Source organism: Varanus komodoensis, unplaced genomic scaffold, assembly GCF_004798865.1.
Source record: "Varanus komodoensis strain SLA01 unplaced genomic scaffold, ASM479886v1 scaffold81, whole genome shotgun sequence".
Classification (NCBI taxonomy): domain Eukaryota; kingdom Metazoa; phylum Chordata; class Lepidosauria; order Squamata; family Varanidae; genus Varanus; species Varanus komodoensis.
The window spans coordinates 513,296-531,807 of record NW_025336495.1 but is presented as its reverse complement, the minus strand read 5'-3'; the positions used below and the strand labels follow the sequence as shown (position 1 = coordinate 531,807).

General features: G+C 62.0%; 1 protein-coding gene across 3 annotated transcripts; it reads left to right on the top strand.

Annotated features, from left to right (window-relative positions):
- The first annotated feature begins 6,103 nt into the window (after positions 1-6,103).
- STX1A (syntaxin 1A) lies at positions 6,104-16,787 on the top strand. 3 transcript variants are annotated; one of them, XM_044456142.1, is made up of 9 exons: positions 6,293-6,426; positions 7,728-7,827; positions 8,791-8,865; positions 9,885-9,958; positions 11,440-11,548; positions 12,574-12,647; positions 13,079-13,216; positions 15,865-15,975; positions 16,659-16,787. In XM_044456142.1, the coding sequence occupies exons 1-9, from the start codon at positions 6,406-6,408 to the stop codon at positions 16,734-16,736; spliced, it is 780 nt and encodes a 259-aa protein (XP_044312077.1). In that variant the 5' UTR covers positions 6,293-6,405; the 3' UTR covers positions 16,737-16,787. The 3 variants fall into 3 exon arrangements, with proteins under 3 accessions (XP_044312076.1, XP_044312075.1, XP_044312077.1); XM_044456141.1 differs by having other exon boundaries at positions 6,104-6,426; positions 15,744-16,751; XM_044456140.1 differs by having other exon boundaries at positions 6,105-6,426; positions 15,741-16,751.
- The last annotated feature ends 1,725 nt before the right edge of the window (positions 16,788-18,512 follow it).

Below are 18,512 nucleotides of genomic sequence, written 5' to 3'. Positions count from 1 at the left end.
CGTCGAGGGAGCCCGGGGAGCGCGGGCCGGGCCGGGCCGGGCCGCGCCGCACCGCACCGCACCGCGCGGGCTGCGGGCGTGGCGGCTTCCCCCGCCCCTCCGCCGGGGCTTCCGGGCGGGTGCTGGCCCGCAGCTCCCATCGCCCAGCCGCGGGAAGGCGATGGGAGCTGCGGGCCAGCCTCTCCGCGGCGTCTCCCCGGGCGGAGGGACCTGGTCCGTCCGGCCGCCTGCGGGAGCTCGCCCCAAGTGCGGGGGCCGGGAGGAGGGTCGGGTGAGGGGCGCCTTTCCCCGGGGGGGCGGGAAGGACGGAGAGGGGGGCGCCGGAGGCTGCCGGGCTGCCTGCCACCCTCGGCGAGCGCGTCCCCAGAGACGGAGCGGGCCGGGAGGGGCAAAGGATGCGCCCGCGCCCCGCCCGATGCGCTCGCGTGCTCGCGTGTACGCGCGCCCCCCCCCCGCGCCTTCCTTTGAGTCCACTGGGCCACGGAGCTCCTGGGAGCTGGAGTTCAGCACGTCTGGGGGGCGCCAGGCTGGGGAAGGCTGCTCGTGGATGCTCGTGAGGCAGTGGAGGAGCCGGGAGAGTTCAGGGAGCGTGGGGCAGACCCAGCGCCTGCTCTGGAGAACTTGGGAAGCACCCCAAGTGGAAAGAGGGCCTCCGGGAGGTGGGGGACCCCCCCACAAACTGGGAACACGGCAGCTGAGGGGCTGCGGACTCAGCAGGGCCAAGGGGCCGCTCCTTGGGGGTGTGGGCACTGCATTCTGGGACATGTGAAATGATGCCTCTGAGCGTCTGCTGAGTGCAGCTGGTGCGCCACAGCGGGCAAGGCGACGCTCTTGAGTCCGGAGTCGCCACTGCTGCCGCCCATGTGAGCTTCCGCCGGCACATGGGTGGGCACTCTGGGAGGCGTCTGTCTCTCTTGCTGGCCCCTTCGAGTGGCCGCGAGGAGAAACAGGCTTTAGGCGGAAAAGCCGCAGCTCCAGAGCCGGAGCCACCGGTAGCGTCCTCCCAGGTGACCCCAGCGTGTGGGAAGGCAGCACTCCCCTAGGCGCGGTGGCGTGGCTTGGCGCTCTGGGCCTTCCTCCAGCCCCTGAAAAGAGGTGGGCCGTTACCGGCATTTCCAGCTGGCCATCTGTTTGCTGGTGAGGTTTTTGTTTTGTTTTTTCTCTGGCTGCTTTTGTTTCTCTTATGAGTGTTGCTTTATTGTTTTGCTCCCATATTTATTGTTCGTTACCCTAATAACTCCTGAAGAAGGGCCATTTATGAATATCCAGACAAGGACTGACAATGACTTCCAGATGGAAGATGAGTGTGTACTTGCGATCTTCATATTTTCTCTGTATTTTTAGCTATCCTGCTTTGGAAATGCCTTTAGATTTGAATAATGCTGCTGCAAGGACGGAGGCGATGGAACTTGATCAGCAGGGTTCCAGCAGCATTTCAGGAGCTTGGGAGGGCAAAGGGGGCGTCTTTGCTTGTTGTCCCATCAGGGTGACAAAGTAGGTGCAGGTGACGCTGCTGCAAGGAGCGTTCTATGGCGGGGGTGTCACCGCTGAGGGGGGCACCTCTTTGTAAGGCCCCTGTTTCAGTTCGGGAGGCAGGTCCTCCATGGAAGGCCTCTGTGGCCAGTCCCACCCAGCATCTTGGACTGCCGGTGTATCGTTTTCTATACTCAGAGGGGACCTGTTAGCGACACACAGGTACGTGGGGGGGGGGCACGCAGAGGTGGTCATGACCTTTCTCCTGCAGAGGAGGGCAGGACACGCTCCAATGGAGCCAAGCTCAGGGAACCAAGGTCCCATTTAAATGCCAGGAAGCACTTCCTGACAGTCGGGACCCCCAGGGTGTGGAATGGGAGGTGGTCGAGGCCCCTTCGGTGTGGGTGTTCAAGGATAGGCTGGACAGGCACATGGTGGGCTTGTCATGAGCAGAGCTGGCTGGAGCCGGGGGTCAGACTAGATGGCCCCAGAGGCCCCTTCTGACTCACTCTGCTTCTATGGTTCTCTGTCTTGCTCGGTGCCAGCTTCTGGTTGTGGGGTGGGCATCCCACTTCTCTCTCGTGCCTTCCGGCCATAGTCAGCCTCCGCCACGACTTCGCCCAACCCCCCCTTCAAAGGGCAGGGCCACATTCAGTGGTGCAGCCCCTGTTCAGCGTGCGGAAGGGGCCCCCCGCGAAGCTTCCCACACGCCGCCCTGGGCCCCTCTGCCCACCTGTGCTGGCGCCTCTTGCCTAGGCGGGCCCAGGATCTGGCTTGGTGCAAAGGTGTCCTCTGGTGCGCCTTGAGCCCATCTTCATGTTTGGCAGCAGACCCTGCACATGTAGCGAAGAAGGTGGGCTGCAAGCGCCCTGGCCCCCCCAGCAAGGATCCGACGGGCCCCCGCGGGCTCGTGTCCGCCTCGGGCGGCCTGCACGCCTGCTTTTCCTCCCGCTCCTCCTTTGTGTGAAGAGGCCCCCTGAGCAGCCACATGTCTGCTTCCCTGTAGGCACGGCCTCCTTCGCCTCCGCATCTAAGAAAGCACGGGGGTGGTGTTTTCGTGGGAGCTCCCTGCACCTTGACTTAGCGCGCTTGCACAGGGACCAAAATGCAGTGCCTTCCCAGGTTTTCCACTGGAGATGGTACATTTAAACATGCATATGACAGAGGGACCTGTATACAAAACCACGTAAATGAGAGAGAGGTGTGCATAAAACTGCATTATATTAGTAGAATCACATGCAAGAAAAGATGCCTATGTATTCAAGAGATAGACAGTCTGTCCACTTAGAGATGTCCATGCATGTTTTCATGAAGGCCTTGGGAAGAGTTGCAAACTAGTCTGGATTTGGCACTAGAAGCAGGAACGGAAGACCATGCATTCACGCTCACCTGTGCGCAGTCTGAGTCTGGACGTGTCGCCAGGCCTCCTCCCCCAGAGTGTGGCTCCGCTCCGCTCCACCCCGGCACCGGGCAGTAGCTCCCAGGAAACGGCCGAGGGGCGTTCCTGGAGAGGGTGAAAGCTCTCCGGGGCTCCCGGCCCTGGGCGCTCTGTCCCACCAGCCTCATGCAGGATGCCTCTGCACACCAGTGGCTGGGGAGCATGGGCCGGGGGGAGCTGTTGCCGCCCTGGCCCGCTGCCGGGTTTCCCATGGGCCGCGCTGGGAGCAGGTGTGATGGAACGGATGGATTCCGTTCTGCCAGATCCAGCTGCTCGGCTCGCAGCGGGGGCAGAGGCGCCACCGCCAACGGGACACCCTCCTGGAGGCGCCTGTGGACAGGCTGGGAGCCGCGCTCGGGTCTGGGGCAGCCAGGGCATGCCAAGCGGGGTGCCTGGCCAAATACCCCCACCGCCCTTCCAGAGCTGTGAGGCCCACCCTGCCATGTGCTTCTCCCTCACAGCCCCACAAGTCTAGGCCGGATCCCCGCCATCACGCCACAAGCAGAAGGCGGGCCTCTTTGCGTCCCTTGGAAAGCCCGTCCTCAGGGTGGCACCCACTCTTGCCCGGGCGGCCGGTTCCCTCTTGGTGCTTTCTCACCTCCCACAAAAGCCACCAGCTTTCAAATTAAGCCTTTGCAGCGCCCACCAACTCTTTTGCACTAGCAGTGAAGCCACTGGAGCGGAAGGATCTCGGCCACTGCCGGCGCGATGGGGTGGGTCCAGATGTTCCCTTCTTGCTATCAGTTCGTGCCAGAATGAGCCGGCGTGGCCGGCAGCTGGGGCCTTTGGCAAGGAGGCCTGCCCTCCCCTGCTCCTCCCGCTTTGCCTCGTTTCCCGGACGCCCGGTGGGAGGGACCCGCAGCTGCTGGTGATGGAAAGGCCCGGGCTGGAAACAATCATGGATAAAAGCGGCACAATGGGAGAGGTGGAATTAACTGTAGGCGGGAGCAGTAGAGGAGGGAGAGGGCGGAGGGCAGGTGTGTGGGCACAGTTGTCAAAGGGGGCGGCTGAGGGACCCATGGTTCTGCCTCCTGCCGGAGGAGGAGGTTGCCTGGCTGATATTCCCTTTTAAAAGTTTGGAAGTGCTCCAGAATCCTGCCGCTAGAGGTGGTGCAGGTCAGTGGGCACTTTGCAAATCTAAATTAAGCTTCACTGTCACTCCGCATCCGAAAGTTTCACAGCAGTGGGTGGGGAAGATGGAGGCTGAGCAGGCGGCAGGCCTATGCGCTGGGGGAGTGGCATGCCTCCGGGAGCCCCACGGAAGGCGTCTCGCTCCGGCTGAGGGCCGGAGGAGGTGGAAAGGCAGGGACTTGCATCCAGCCCTCTCTGCCATGGAGCCGCCAGGCAACCCTAACCCCATCCCTCTGCCCACCTCCCTGTGACACCCCCTCATGTACCCATAAGTCACCACCAGATCCCACCAGGTCTCCTCTTCTCCAGGCTGAAGAGACCCAGTTCCCTCAGTCTCGCCCCATACGGCTTCGCCTGCAAACCGGCCACCAACCTTGGGGCCCTACGCTGCACTGACTCCAACTTGGCTATATCCTTTCTGTAATGAGGGGCCCAAAACTGAGCACAATACTCCAATTGTGGGCGTACCAGAGTCGTGTAGAGTGGCAGTAATACCTCTCTCGATCTAGAAGCCACACTTCCGGCTATGCAACCAAGGGTGGCGTTCGCCCTCTTGGCCACCGCATCACCCTGCTGGCTCATGTTCAGCCTGCAGCCAACCAGCACCCTGAGGTCCCTTTCACAAGTGCTGCTCTCCAGCCACTTGTCCCCTGACCTGTACTTACGACACCCATTCCTGTGCCCCAAGTGCAAGACCTTGCACTTATCCACGTTGAACGCCATCCTGTTGTCTCCTGCCCACTTCCACATTCTGTCCAGCTCCTTTTGGATCCAGAGTACCTGCTCCTCAGTTGTGGCCACTGCCCCAGTTTTAGTGTCATCTGCGAATTTGATCAGCAGACTGTTCACCCCTTCTTCCATGTCATTTATGAAAATATCAAACAGGATCAGTCCCAGGACAGAGCCCTGGGGGACCCTGCTTGTCACTGGCTGCCATCCCAACGATTCCCCACTAATGGTTACCCTCTGCTTTCGGTCAGTCAGCCATGCCCTAATCCACCGGAGAGTGCTTTGGTGTATCCCAAAACTCCTCAGTTTCTCCACCAGGATATCATGGGGCACTTTGTCAAAGGCCCTGCTGAAATCCAGGTAAATCACACCCACTGCATCCGCTCCATCCAGCCATCTTGAAACCTTGTCATAGAATCCCACAAGGTTCATCTGGCAGGACCTGTTTTTGCGGAAGCCGTGTCGTGTGGCTGCCAGCCTCCCTTCCCTATCTAGCATCGCTAGATCTCTCTCTATTATGAGCCTTTCCATTGTTTTTCCTACACTGGATGTAAGGCTAATGGGTCTGTAATTCCCCATGTCCTTTCTACTACCCTTTTTGAAAATTGGGACCACTGTTACCACCCTTCAGTCCTCTGGAACTTCACCCGTTCTCCACAAGGCCTCAAAAATGGAGGCCAGCGGGCGTGAGAGAACCCCTGCCGACTCCTGAAGTATTCCTGGGTGTAACCCATCAGAGCTTGGCACCTTTGTAATGTCCAATGCCCTGAGGAGCCCCTCGACTTCTAGGGGGTGACTCTAATCTGTGCCCCTAAGTCTCCGGCCTCATCTAATCTCCCCTGTGTATCTCCCCCATCCTGCTTTGGGGAGAACAAACCCTTGATGAGATGCCTTTAAGGATATCTGGGGCTTGAGCAGAGGACTCATCCCAGGATTTTTCCCAGGGCCGTTCATCCGTGTTTGTTTTGTAGCTGTTCTTTTTTCTGCTTGAAATGTTTGTATTTTGATAAGATTTTGTGGCATTGTATTGTACTATTTTTAAGAACTGCTGTAAACAGCCTGGAAAACTGCAGCTATTGGGTGCTATGGAAATGAAATGAAGCAAGTGCGCCTGGCGGCTGGCTGCCTGGGGACAAGAGCGCGCGGTCCTTCTGCCCGGACCAGGCCTCAGGCGCCCACGGGGCTTCGCTGCACAAGGCCAGCGGTCCCTGCGGCTCATTCGGTTTGCCACGGAACAGGGAGCCAAGCCCGGCAGAGGGCTGCTCCCTCCTGCTGTTCCTCCACCTGTCCTCTAGGGGGCACGTGCCTCAGGGAATATCTTAATTATACGACAAGGAAAATCACGTTTCGTTTGATTTCAGAAATAGTACTGTATTTTTCTCTTATTACAACTAAAAAATAACAGGAAAGTGCTCCTAAAACCCAAACTGATGCTGGAGGATGGCAGAGCAGTCTAAGGAACTGTGACTGAGGAATCGCAAGTGTCCCACCCGCGCGTTGTTGAAAGCTCCAAAGGGTGAACACTGCTGCTTGTTTATCCGAAAGGGCTTTTTCTGGTGGGGGTGCTTGTCTTGCAGGCCAAGGACAGCGATGACGACGACGAAGTTGCTCTCGGGGTCGACCGGGACCACTTCATGGACGAGTTTTTCGAGCAGGTGAGGTGGGGGCATGTCGAGATGCACTGGAGAGCAGCCAGGTGGGATGCTGGATGGACAGGAAGGTCTTGCCCACCGCTCGCCACCTGCCGGCACCTTGTCTGCCAGCGGAGCGGCTGATGGACTTGTGGCTTCCATGGCTAAGAGGTGAGGGAATCCTGGCAAATACGGTAGAGAAGCAGCGAGCCCGTTTGGCTCAGAAGGCGTTCCTCTGAGCCTTGGAAGGGGAGGAGAAGCCCTGATGTATTCAGGGAAGCTGCCCAGTAGCTCCGCTCAGACCCACCACTCCGGCATGGAGCAGATTTTTTCCAGAGATGGATGTCAGCCTAACTGGTCTATAGTTCCCAAGTTCCTCTTTTGTTTTCCTTTCTTCTACGTGGGGACATCATTAGCCGTTCTCCAGTAATCTGGCACTTCCTCTGTCTTCCATGAATTCTCAAAGATTATCATCCTTGAGTGGTTCTGGGAGTTGTTCTGGTAGCTCTTTTATGACTCTAGGATAAAGTTTATCAGGGCCTGGAGTTTTTAATTCATTTAACCCAATTGGAAGGTCCTGGTCTTCCATCCTGGTCTGCCATCCTGCCCCTTCAGCTTGTGCTACAACTTTGTCAGGAGGGTTGTAGGTCTTCTTTTGGAAGAAGACTGAGCTAAAGCAGGCATTGAGCACTTCTGCCTTTAGTTTGTCATTTTGCTCCTCCATGGTGAGCAGCTGAACTCCCTTGTCTATCATCTCCCTTTCACTTTGGACATCTTTTCAGAAGGCTCTTCTGTTGTTTTTAGCTCCCCTTCTAGCCTCCGCTCTTTCATCACTTCAGCCGTCCTGATACCGTCTCTGCGGTTCCTTATTACTTGCTTGTATTCTTCCTTTGCAGCCTGGCCTTCCTTCCACCTCTTACGCATGTCCATCTGTTTCCAGATAATCTCTTAGCTGCTTGTGAAGCCGCAGGGGCTTCCGCTCTTTTTCTCCCTTGGAGCTGTTTGTAGTAGTGCCTCCAACATTTCTTCTTTGAAGATATCCCACCCTTCTGTGGCCCCCTTTCCCTTTCGAATGGCTCACCAAATGATCACAGCCACTGAATCCCACGGGATGTTCTCCTGGGCAGACACATGTTTGAGCGTCCTGAATTCTGCTCAGGGCTTAGAATCACAACGAGGGTGGGGAACCTTTGTCCACAAATAATGGGCGGACAATGGATGGAGTTTCTGCAGCCCACCGAGGGGCACGCTAGTCCAAAGAGGTCTGGCGGTGCCTCTCCTGGGCTTCCACCCCGGCCCTTTCCATTGGCTGCTCTGCCCTGCAGGTGGAAGAGGTTCGGGGACTCATAGACAAGATCTCCGAGAACGTGGAGGAGGTGAAGCGGAAGCACAGCGCCATCCTGGCGGCCCCCAATCCCGGCGAGCGTGAGTGCAGCCACCGTCTGGAGGGATGCGTGGGCCCCGTTCAGTCTTGCCCGTCTGCGTTTTGCAGGTTGTCGGCTGTCTTTAGTTAAATCATCCCCTTGTTGACAGAGTAGGATTTTTTCAAGGCATGTCCACAGATTTTATGTCTATTTGGAAATGCATGCTTTTGAAAATGCCCACATTTGCGTGAAGGTGCAAGTCTCTTTTCCAAGTAAAAAAAGCAGGCCACCAGCCCATGGCGTTAATGCCACTCGGCAGAAGCTGTTCCACAGCGGCGTCTGCAACCCAGAGCCACAGAATCGCGGACTCCGCTGCGGCGTTCCCTGCCATGCCCCCCTCGCGTCTCTCTTAACTCTGGTGAGGGCTGGAGCGGGGAAGTGTGCTGGGGGAAAGGCGTGGAGGGCGCCTGGGCTCCTTCCCTTCCTGCTGGAAGTGCAGTGGCGTTTGCTGAAGCCGGTTGGGGGGCCAGATTTGGAGGGCCCGCTGCTCAGGGCTGCCTGGGTCTGGAGACCTTCCAGGAAGGCCCTTCTTTCGGTACACCTGGCAACAGAGGCACGTTCGGTGGGGGTGCGGGGAAAGGCCTTCCCAGTGGCAGCCGCTGCCCAAGGGGGCAAGGCTGGCTCCTCTCTCGGCTGCAGAGCAGTCCTCCTCCAAGCAGGCCCTCTGGCCACTGGCTGCCGGTGCTGCAGGGGGAGGGGCGGGCAGTGCCTCGCTCCTCCTCCGCCCTGCGGCCGCGCATTCTCTGAGGTGGCCAGCGCGATCACGGCTCTCCTCCTCCCGGTCTGTGCTGCCCGCCTCCCTCTGATTCCGGCCTCAGCCCAGCCCGGGAGCCGCACCATCCAGGGGCAGAAAATAAAGCACGTTTCCGTCCAGGTGTCTTTGGCAAAGATGCCAGAGCAGGGGGGACGCTGCGGGCATGGAGCCCTCGGCCTTTGTCTCTCTGCTGGCGCTTCTCCCTTCCAGGAACCAAGGCGGAGCTGGAGGAACTGATGGCGGACATCAAGAAGACGGCTCACAAAGTCCGCTCCAAGCTGAAGGGTGCGTGGGGCTCGCTGGGTTTCAGCCCAACATCCAGGACAGGGCAGCCACACGGGAAGTCCTGCCCTGAGCGGGGGCCTGGCCCCCACGGCCCCCTGGCCCCTTCCGGGTCTGGGATTCTGTGGCTTGCTCTGTTGGGCCATTCAGCGCTCAACAGACCTCTTTGCCCTCCCGGCGCTGCTGTTTGCCTGGGTTCCGCACAGGTTCGCAGTTGTGTGTGTAAACTTTTTCCACCCTCGCCCCCTTCCCCCCCCCCCCCCCCGCTATGGCCATCCTCCCCTCGCAAGCTCGCTTCGGCTTCTTAAGGGCAACGAGGCACAGTGACCGCCGCTGCTGCCTGGAGAGCTGAGCGACGATCTGTGCGTTCACGCAGAGCTCACAGAGCGGAGCGCCACCCCTTTCTCTGAGCCCTCCCAGCCTGTCAGATTTACAGAGAAAGGGGGACAGGGTGGAGGGACCCCATGTGCATTGTGCGCCTCTGCCATCGGTCCGTGAGTTAAAAGGAAGGAATCCAATATCACAGGAATCTACCTGCTTTTAAGGTTTCTAGCCCTCATGACAAAAATCTGTGCTTGAGCTGTCCTCCGACCCGTCGAAATCCAGCCAGCTTCTCTCTTGCAGCTGGCTGAACTCAGGGAGACGTTCTGCACATATGCATGGATATTCGCTTCGTGCATATTTTAAAAGGCATCTTCTTTGCTTCTGGAATTCATCTTTTATCAGTCCAGATCTCCACTGCTGCCAAATTTCAGTCAAGCGCAGCAGCCTGCAGACTCGCTGCCTCGGGTGATCACTCACCAGGTCTGGTGCTGCCTGTTCAGACATTAATAGAAAAAGCCCTTCTTAAAACATGCCGTTTGCCTCCTGGAGAGCTATTTTTAGCCTCCTCTGAAATGGGCGTTTGGCAGGCAATGAAGGCAGGAGAGAGCAGGCACACAAGCCCCACTGGTTGCTCGGCTCCCCTCCCCAACTTCGCTTCCTTCTCCAAAAATAGATTCGGTTCTCTGGCTTCTTCGTAGGCTTTGAGCAGAGCATTGAGCACGAAGAAGGGCTGAACAGGTCATCAGCGGACTTGCGAATACGGAAGACCCAGGTCAGTCCTCTCTGAGCAGCTGAAGAAGCCACCCATCCTGAGGCGGTGCAGAGCACGTGCCTTGGGGCCGGAGCCACCCCCCTCTGCCTGATGCGCTGGCCAGCTGCCCCGAAAGCCGCCCTCCCTCTTCCACAGTGCCCTCCAGCGCTAGCAAAGCAGCTCTGTTGGCAGAGCCCTGTTGCCCTTGGCCGAATCTGCCGCACCAGCATTTCCAAAGCTCTTCCCGACATGGCTGCAGTGCCGTCTCTGGCTGCTCCACTGAGACCAGGCCAGGCGTCCCCTGGCTGCTGAGCCTGCACCAGATGCCTTCTCCTGGGCCGGGAGCAGCCCGGCCACATGCCCGAACGGGAGCTGCGGCCCTGGCTTTCCCAGGCCAGCCCAGTGCTGGCAGCTAGCTTGGTGCTCCCTGCATCCCTGCGATGCAAGACGGAGCAGGTGGGAGAGCTCGGAGTCTGCACGGGTCTCAGGATTTCTTGGGTGGACACACAAGGTGCTCTGCAAAGTTGCGCATGGTGAGCGCAGCTGTCTCTGGGTGGGGGGAGAGTGTCAGTGCCAGGGGGAAATTGGCTGGCCGTGGAGCCAGCAAGGAAGCTCTTGCCCTGGCCCTCCTGGTCCCCCCTGGACGAGCCAACTCGGCTGCTTCCGGGGAGGGGCGGCTGAGGCTGCTCCATCTTCTCCGCCTCTCCAAAGGGCAGAAGAGAGCAAACCGCCCCTCTGGTCCTCCCCTCCCCTCCGGGCCCTCCTTCTGGAGCCACGGCTCATGGCCACCCAGGAGCATTTCCTCCTCCTCCAGGCTCCCTGAGGCGGGGCAGATGGGCCCGATGCCCAGGAAAGCCAGTGCCCATGATGGGTGCACAACAGCCTGGGAGGCATGTACCAAACCCAGCACTGGGGGACGGGGGGAGGGCGGCTCCTTCCAGCTTTCAGGCTCTTCGGGAAGTCCTGGCGGGTCCCTGTAGCACCAGGGCAGGCAGAAGCTCAGCCTCTGGGCATCTGGGGCTTTGCTGCCAGGAGCCCCACAGAGCAGGGCCCCTGGCCAGGGATGCTGGGCGCAGGAGTCCATAGTGCCTGGACCGGCGTGTCAGCACAGTGCCTCCCAGAAGCCCCCGCAGGAGGAGGACGGGCTCTGCCGGGGGGGGGGGGAGGCTGTTCCGGGCAGGGGGCTGCTGGCCCCCCGTGCCAGAGGTCATTCCACAGCCGCCTCAGCCCATGCTGGCTGGCCCTGCGCGAACAGCCGTGCAGCGGGCTGTGGCCTGGAGCACCCGTTTTCTCTCCGGAGCATGTTGCCCCAGCAAGACTCGGGTGCGTGGGAAGGCACAGGAGGGCCCCCAGGCAGGTGCCGGAAATGAGCAGCGAGACGGGCTCCAGGCCCGGTCTAGACGCAACCCCGCCGGGGCCGGGGCCAAGGGGCGGACAGGCAGGCCGCCACAGGGCCACAGGGCGAAGCAGGCCTCGCCAGCAGTGCCCCCTTCTCTCGCCAGCATTCCACCCTGTCTCGGAAGTTTGTCGAGGTGATGTCGGAGTACAACGCCACGCAGTCGGACTACCGGGAGCGCTGCAAGGGGCGAATCCAGCGGCAGCTGGAGATCAGTGAGTGTCTTCCGTTCCCGCCCGCAGAGGGATGGGCTGCATCCTCGGAGCAACTCTTGCCCCCCGGAAGCCGCGCAGGCCTCCCTTTCGGCGGCATGCTCCCGCGTGCCCAGCGTCCCCAGCCATGCCCGGCCGGATCCTGAGATGCATCCTGGGCCCCGCTGCCTTGACTCTCCTGGCTGGGGGATGCTGGGAACAGCTGTTCCAGCACAGCTGGAGGTGCTGAACTGCGGCAGGCTGGCCTGCAGGCCCACAGCACTAAAAACTGAGGCCAGCTGCCTGCCTAAGCCATGCACATTCAAAGGCTCTCGCTCTCCTCAATTTTAGTGAATTGCATTTGAACAAAAACAAAACTTGTAGTTACACAATTCTAAAACAATACAAACAATATAGTACTGATAAATGTATTTGAACAGTACCATAATAACCGTGCTACCTCTGCCGGGACCAGCAGCTGCATGCTGCTGAATATGAAATCATGTAGTCATTCCGGTTGCTTCATTCCAGTTCCCCTTTCGGAACTGCACTGAATCTCGTGCTCAAATGAGCTCCGTCGGTGCAGTGTGCGGGCTTTTGCAATTTCACTGCGAGGGCCTTCTAAGGCTGAGCCACTCATCGCTGGCCAGTCCATCTCAGCAGTCACTGGTCCCCCAGAGTGTCTCAAGTCATGAGGCCTAGCTCCTTGCTTGCTCCCTTTTTTTTTTTTTTTAACGAAGCCCGAAATTGGATCCTGCATCAGCTATTCCACACCACGTGGCTTTTCGCGTGTCGCCCGATCCTGCCAAACAGAACAGTTGGTTTTCTGAGGTTGCTCAGCAAGCTGTCAGGCCGAGCCGTGGGCCGCCTTGGGCCGCTCGTGGCTGGAATGTGTGGCAGCTGGGTCCGCGCAGGGCGTGTGGGCAGATGGGCCCCGGGCTTCCCATGGGGCGAGACGGTTCTGTGGGGCAAGCGCAGCCCCCTCGCCACGGCAGCCCCGCCAAGAGGCTCATCCTGTGGCCTCGGACTGACCCTCCGGTTTGTTGCAGCTGGTAGAGCCACGACCAGCGAGGAGCTGGAGGACATGCTGGAGAGCGGGAACCCTGCCATCTTCTCCTCTGGGGTAAATGCTCCCCCACACCTCGCAGTTTTACAATCCCCCTCCGGCTTGAAGGGGGCAGTGGAGGACCTCTGGGCGTGGTGGGTGGGCTGGGGAGACGGCATGGGGGGGAGCCGCCTCGTCCCACCACAGCAGGGCCACTTCTGGGTCGCTCAGCTGGCATGAAAAGCAGCCCTGCCCTGCCCCGCGTCCCGCAGACTCCTCCGACCTCCCCTGGCACTGCTCATTGCTCACGTCCTTCACTTCAAACGCAAAGGGGCCAGAAACGTGATCTCTGAACAGGGATGCTATAGAAGCCGCCCTTCTCAGACAGGTGAGCGTCTGTGCCAGTGCAGGATTGCCCCACGCAGAAGTGGGGGAGCCCCCAGAGCGGCTCTGCCCAGGGCGGAGTTCCCTCCTGCAGTGCCTTCCTCACCGGGGCCGCCTTTCGCCAGATCGTCGTGGATTCCAGCGTCAGCAGGCAGGCGCTGCACGAGATCGAGACCCGGCACAGCGAGATCCTCAAGCTGGAGAGCAGCATCCGCGAGCTGCACAACATGTTCGTGGACATGGCCACGCTGGTGGAGAGCCAGGTGAGAGCCGCTGGGCCCCCCTGCCCGGGCGGCCGCGGGGGGCGGGGGCGAGCACGGCCCTCGAGGTGGGCCCAGCCCTGGCGTGCTCCGGGGAGCTACGGACGCCCCCGGGCAGGGCGGGGCGGGGCGGGCCGGGCTGGTTCTCCAGGATGATGGGCGGGGGCCTCTGGTTGCCAAGGCCCAGAGCCCATGGCAGTGGTGGCTGCTGGATCAGACCGGCCTCGGGTGGGCCGCGGTCCGTGGAGCGTCCCCTGAGAGGCCAGCCGTGCCGCCCTCCCTGACGGCCGACCCTCACCCCCTCCACGCTGCGAGCAGCTGGGGGAGCAAAGCGTGTGGGGCAGCAGGCACGCGTTGCTCCTCTGCCCGGGGCCTCTGCCTCTCGCGCGCTGCCCCTCTGGCTGTCGGCGGCCGGCCGTGCTTCCTTAGCCACTCACCTGCCAGTCTCCCACTCTTGCCCACCTGCCCTGCTAGCCCCCCCCCCCCCAAGGATAGCCAGTGAGGTTTCTACTGGCTCTGGGGCCCAGCAGTCTTGAGATGCCAAGGAGCTGGCCCACGGCCCAGACTGGGCCCTGGGATGGAAAACCTCCTGGGGCTCCCCCCCCCGGCTGCCTGGCCAGACTCGCGCTTGGGATTTCCCTGGCCCCGCCGCTCCTGGACCAGGCACTGGATTCCGCTCACAACAGACCCAAGCCGATGAAAAGGGCAGCGCACCCGGGTGGGGGCACGAGGCACTCCGCCTAAAAGCAACACGATGGGGCGAAGCCGGGGAGGGCAGCCGGAGGGCAGCCCAGTCCGCAGCCAGCGAGACCACCGTGCTGACCCGGCCTCGGCGAGGCGCAGACCCTCTCAGGCCAAGGCGGCACGGATCCCCAGGAGCGGCCACGAGCCCTCTGCTCCCTGGCAGCCAGCCGTGGGGCGATGGCCCATCTCCCATGGGGCCACCAACTCAGGGGTTGGTCATCAGCTGGTCGCTGGAGCCACCTCCAGTGTCCCTGGGGCATAATTCCTGATGATCCCCCCCCCCCCCCAAAGCACCTCACCAGGCAAAGTGGCGGCTGCCCCGGTGGAGGGCGGAGGCTCCTGCTGAGTGGGCACCGGGTGCGGCACAGGCAACCGGGACAGCCTGGACCCCCTTCGTGGCGCCTGGCGACCCCACATCCGGCTCCCCTCGCAACCCCCTGCGGGCTCCAGCTTTGGTGCCCTGGGGGGTGGATGTGGGCCGACCCCCACAGAGCCTTCTGACCCCCCGTTCTGTCCCCCATGCTGCGGTCCGTCCCGCGTGGAGGGGGCACTCAGCCCTGGCAGGTAAAGCCCGCTGTTCGGCGCCGCGGCCGTGCTGTGTCCTGGTGCATGGCCGCCCCCTCCCTGCATGGCCGCCACCATGTTGCTGGGCAGTGGGGGGCTGCGGGGCCTGGGGTGGGGCGGATCCTCTGACGGTCCCGGCCGGCTGGCCCCGTGCGGAGAGCAGGCCTGCCCCAGGCCGAGCCGCGGGAGCAGCCCTGGGCACAGGGCCAGGGACTCGGCTGCCTCCCCAAGCCCCGCTTCAGCTCTAGTGGGGTCTGTGAATGAGCGCGGCATCACTGTCCCGGCCAGGACAGCCTCCTGGAGGGCTTGGGCCCTTCTCGGTTCCTGGAGGCGTCCGGCGGACTGGGCCCCGGCGGCCCCCCTGCTGGGCGGCATCCTGAACCTCCCCGCAGGCTTCTGCGGAGCTGGCCAGCCTGCTGCACTCGGGGGCTCAGGATCCATGGCCAGCGAGCGGCGGGAGGGAGCCTGGGGGCAGGTGGGCGCCAGCCCCGGCTCCAAAGGAGTCCTCCGGCTCGGGAAGGACAGAGCCGGGGCCCGGCCCCTGCGTGCCACCGCAGCCCAGGCACTGTGCCCAGAATCCTGCACCAGCCGCTTGCCGGCCCTGTGCAGTGAAGGCGCATCATGCGGGGCAGCTCTAGCAAGCGGGGGGGGGGGGGGGGGGGGCCGCCCCCCCCCGGGGGGGCGGAGGGCGCGCCTTGAACAGGGGGGGGGGGGGGGGGGGCACCTCACCCTGCATGTCCGTTTCACTCGGGTCCCTCCGGTCAGGTGCTGGAGCACCTGTGCCCTCGGCACTGCTGGGCGGCTTTTATGGAATGGTGCTTTTCCTGCTTGCTTGCTTGGTATGTTGTGGTGACGTCCGCCCCCCCCGCCCCGCCCTTTCCTGCCGGAATTGCCCCTTTCTGCTTCCTTGCAGCCTTGGGCACTCAACCCAGGGAAAGCCTGGAATTCCTTTCTCTGGCTGCCCGGAATGCAGAGTTTGGATGTTCCTCTGTCATGTAGCACCTGGCTGGCCCTTCCCTTTTCCTTCGGTGAAATGGGTCTTCTGTGAAATCGGGACAGCAGATGAGGCAGCCTTCTAGGGATGTGCATCGCTGGGTTGGGGGGGGGGGAATAAAGGGCCCTGCCCCTTCAGAGCTCGCATCCCCCAGTCCAGCTCCACTCTGTGAGGAACTGGAGGGGTGTCAATCCATGCTATTCCCCCCACCCCCACCCCCGGCAGCAGGTCCAGCACAGGATGGCGTGGAAGGGAGCCAGGAGCCACCCCTCTCCAGGCGAGCGGGTCCTGCAGAGCACCACCCGCCGCGCGGCAGTGAGCCGGTCTCTGTGCGTCCCCCACTGCGCAGGGCGAGATGATCGATCGCATCGAATATAACGTGGAACATGCCGTGGACTATGTAGAGAGAGCCGTTTCGGACACCAAAAAGGCCGTCAAGTACCAGAGCAAAGCCCGGCGGGTGAGCCCTCTGTGCGTCTGTGTGGGGGCTGAGGCCCCCCTGCCCCGTGCAAGGGAAGGGGCTGGGGGGGTGCTTTGCGGGGACCGACTCTGGAGCACCTCGGATGATCAGTCGACTCCTGTGCTGCTAAACTTGGCGCAGGCCCTGGCATTGGACCTGGGGCCCTTGCTTTGGCCAGCCCTTCCTGGGAACTGGGGCTGAACCCCCCCCCCCCCGCTATGCACACACCATTCTCTCCACCTCTGTGGGCACCCTGCGCTGCCGCCCTGGACCTGGGGCCGACCACCTATTTGGTCTTCTTCCGAACTATTCTGCTCGTTATTCGCTTTTCCCGGAAAGCCTGCTGAGGATCTGCAGAAGCGTGGGGGTGCCGCTTCCGTGCCGTCACTCTCATCTTCAGGTCCCCGACCCTCTGGTGGGTGGTGAGGGTGGCAGGGAGTCTTCAGCGCCAGAGGCGGTGCAGTGAGAGAGAGTGACGCTGGTTAAGGAAGGGGTTTCTGCCTCGATCTATCAAAGCCCAAGAACGGATCCACCAAGAAAAACGGTGTCTGCAGGTGTGCTGCCGAAATGGAGGCTGCTGAGGGAGCGGTGCAGGCAGTGGCCTGGCCTCTCCTCCGGCTCGTGCCTGGCGTGCGTGGCTCCTTCGGCTCACACGGCGCCACTGTCGTTTCCTCCTCTTCCAGAAGAAGATCATGATCGTCATCTGCTGCGTGGTGCTGGGCGTCGTCATCGCCTCCACCGTCGGCGGGATCTTCGGCTAGGGGCCGCAGCCCAGACTCTTGGTCCTGGGGAACGGGAGGCAAAGAGGCTGCCCCGGCGGGACCCTCCCCACCCGGGCCGGCCCGCTCGTGCCCCCCAGTGGCACTTCGGTCCCCGACGCATGAGTGTTCATGTTGACGCATACCATCCACATGTGGTGGGTGAGCCGGTGTGCATGACCGGGTGCAGGACAAGAGGCCCTTTCGAGGGTTGGCAGCCCAGGCGCCTCCTCCAGCCTGGGGAGGGGGCCCCCTGCCTGCCCCCCACGCCCAAAGCAGCTCCAGCAAGGCTCTTGCTCTCCCCACTTGCTTCCACCGTGGGGCAGGCGGTGCTGGCCCAGGCCGGGAGGCAAAGTCCCCCCACGGTGGTTGCGGCTGTGCCTGCTTCCCTCGGCCCAGCTGGAGCCCCCCAGCTTCTCCTGGGGATGCCGCTGTGCTGGGGCAGCACACAGGGAATCGCCAGAGCAGCCTCGGCTCAGCCCCCAACCTCTGGCTCAGCCCCAGGCCCTGCTCGAGCTCTGCCTCCCCCAGGGCCTCTTGCGGGCAGGCGCCCGCTGGGGCCTGGGCCCGCAGAAGGCGCCCACCCGCAGCAAGGGCTTCCTCCAAAACCGGCCACGCGGCGCCGTACGCCTGCCGGTTCCGTGCCAGCTGTGCTGAACGGGAGGCTGGCAGCCCCGCCTCGCTCGTCCCGTTCAGCCGGTCCCTTCTCCGCAGGGCCAGCGATGGACGGGCCGGGCTCGCGCCCCTCCTGGCTCCTTCCGGAATGGCCCCATGTTGCGCCACACACTGGATGGCCCTGCTTGAGCTCGGGCCGTGTGCTTCTCCCCGCCCGGTTTTCAGACGCTGCTGCGACTGCAGGCCCCTCTTCTCCTTCGGGCTGCACCCTGCAGGGTTTCACCTGTAGCTATGCAAAGACCGCACCCCCATGGAAACCCAGAGCTTTCCCACTGGTGTCCCTTCCCTCTTCAAGAGGGGACTGGACCTGCGTCCAGTGATGGGGGGGGGGTTTCGCCTTCCCACGCCTGGAGACCGCTGTGCATGCCCCATGTGACCGCCAAGCCACCCCTCCCCACCCACCCGTGCCCCCCCGGCATGGCTGCCTCTTCCTCGAACTCCGCATGTTCAGCTTTGCATGGTGCTGGCAGCATCTTGCAAGGCAGCACCACGACGCCTCCAAACAAGGGCGAGTTCTCCGGTCCTTCCTGCCAAAATTTGCCATCCTGGGCCACCCCCTGCAAACAGGACTAAGTAACGGGAAGGGAAGCATTGGCAACGGGGGTCGGGGGAGACTGTGACCTTGCTCTGCTTCCTGAGAGAAAGCTCTTTGCATCTGGGCTTCCTTATCCAGAAATGGCCCCTCGCAGAGGAGGGCAGGTGTTCTCCCACCTAGAGGAGGACGGCATTCCCTTATCTCACATGCTCCGAGCAGCACATTTTAAGAACCATTCAGACAAACTGGAGCCAGTCAGGGAAGGCCAAGGGGGCTGGAAACTCATCCTCCCAGGGAAGACGGAAGGAACCAGGTATGTGGAGCCCCAGAGGCCTGGGAGGCTGGCACTAGCAGCCCCCAGATGAGGCGCGGCACCCGCTCTGCCGGCAGAGGAGGCCGGGCACGAATGAGAGGCCTGCGCTGCAGGAGGGCCGCGTGGGGTTGAGCCTCCGGGACAGCTTCCAAACCGTCATGGTGGCCAGAACATGGTGCCCCCTGCGGGGGGGGGGGGCTCTCCGGCACTGAGGGGCTTCCGGCAGGCACTGGACGCACCTCCCTGGGGAGCTCAG

Coding starts and splice junctions, on each gene's coding strand:
- STX1A (XM_044456142.1), top strand. CDS start 6,406: ATGGACGAGTTTTTCGAGCAG. Junction 9,959..11,439: donor TGCGAATACGGAAGACCCAG/GTCAGTCCTCTC, acceptor TTCTCTCGCCAG/CATTCCACCCTGTCTCGGAA. Junction 11,549..12,573: donor CCAGCGGCAGCTGGAGATCA/GTGAGTGTCTTC, acceptor GGTTTGTTGCAG/CTGGTAGAGCCACGACCAGC.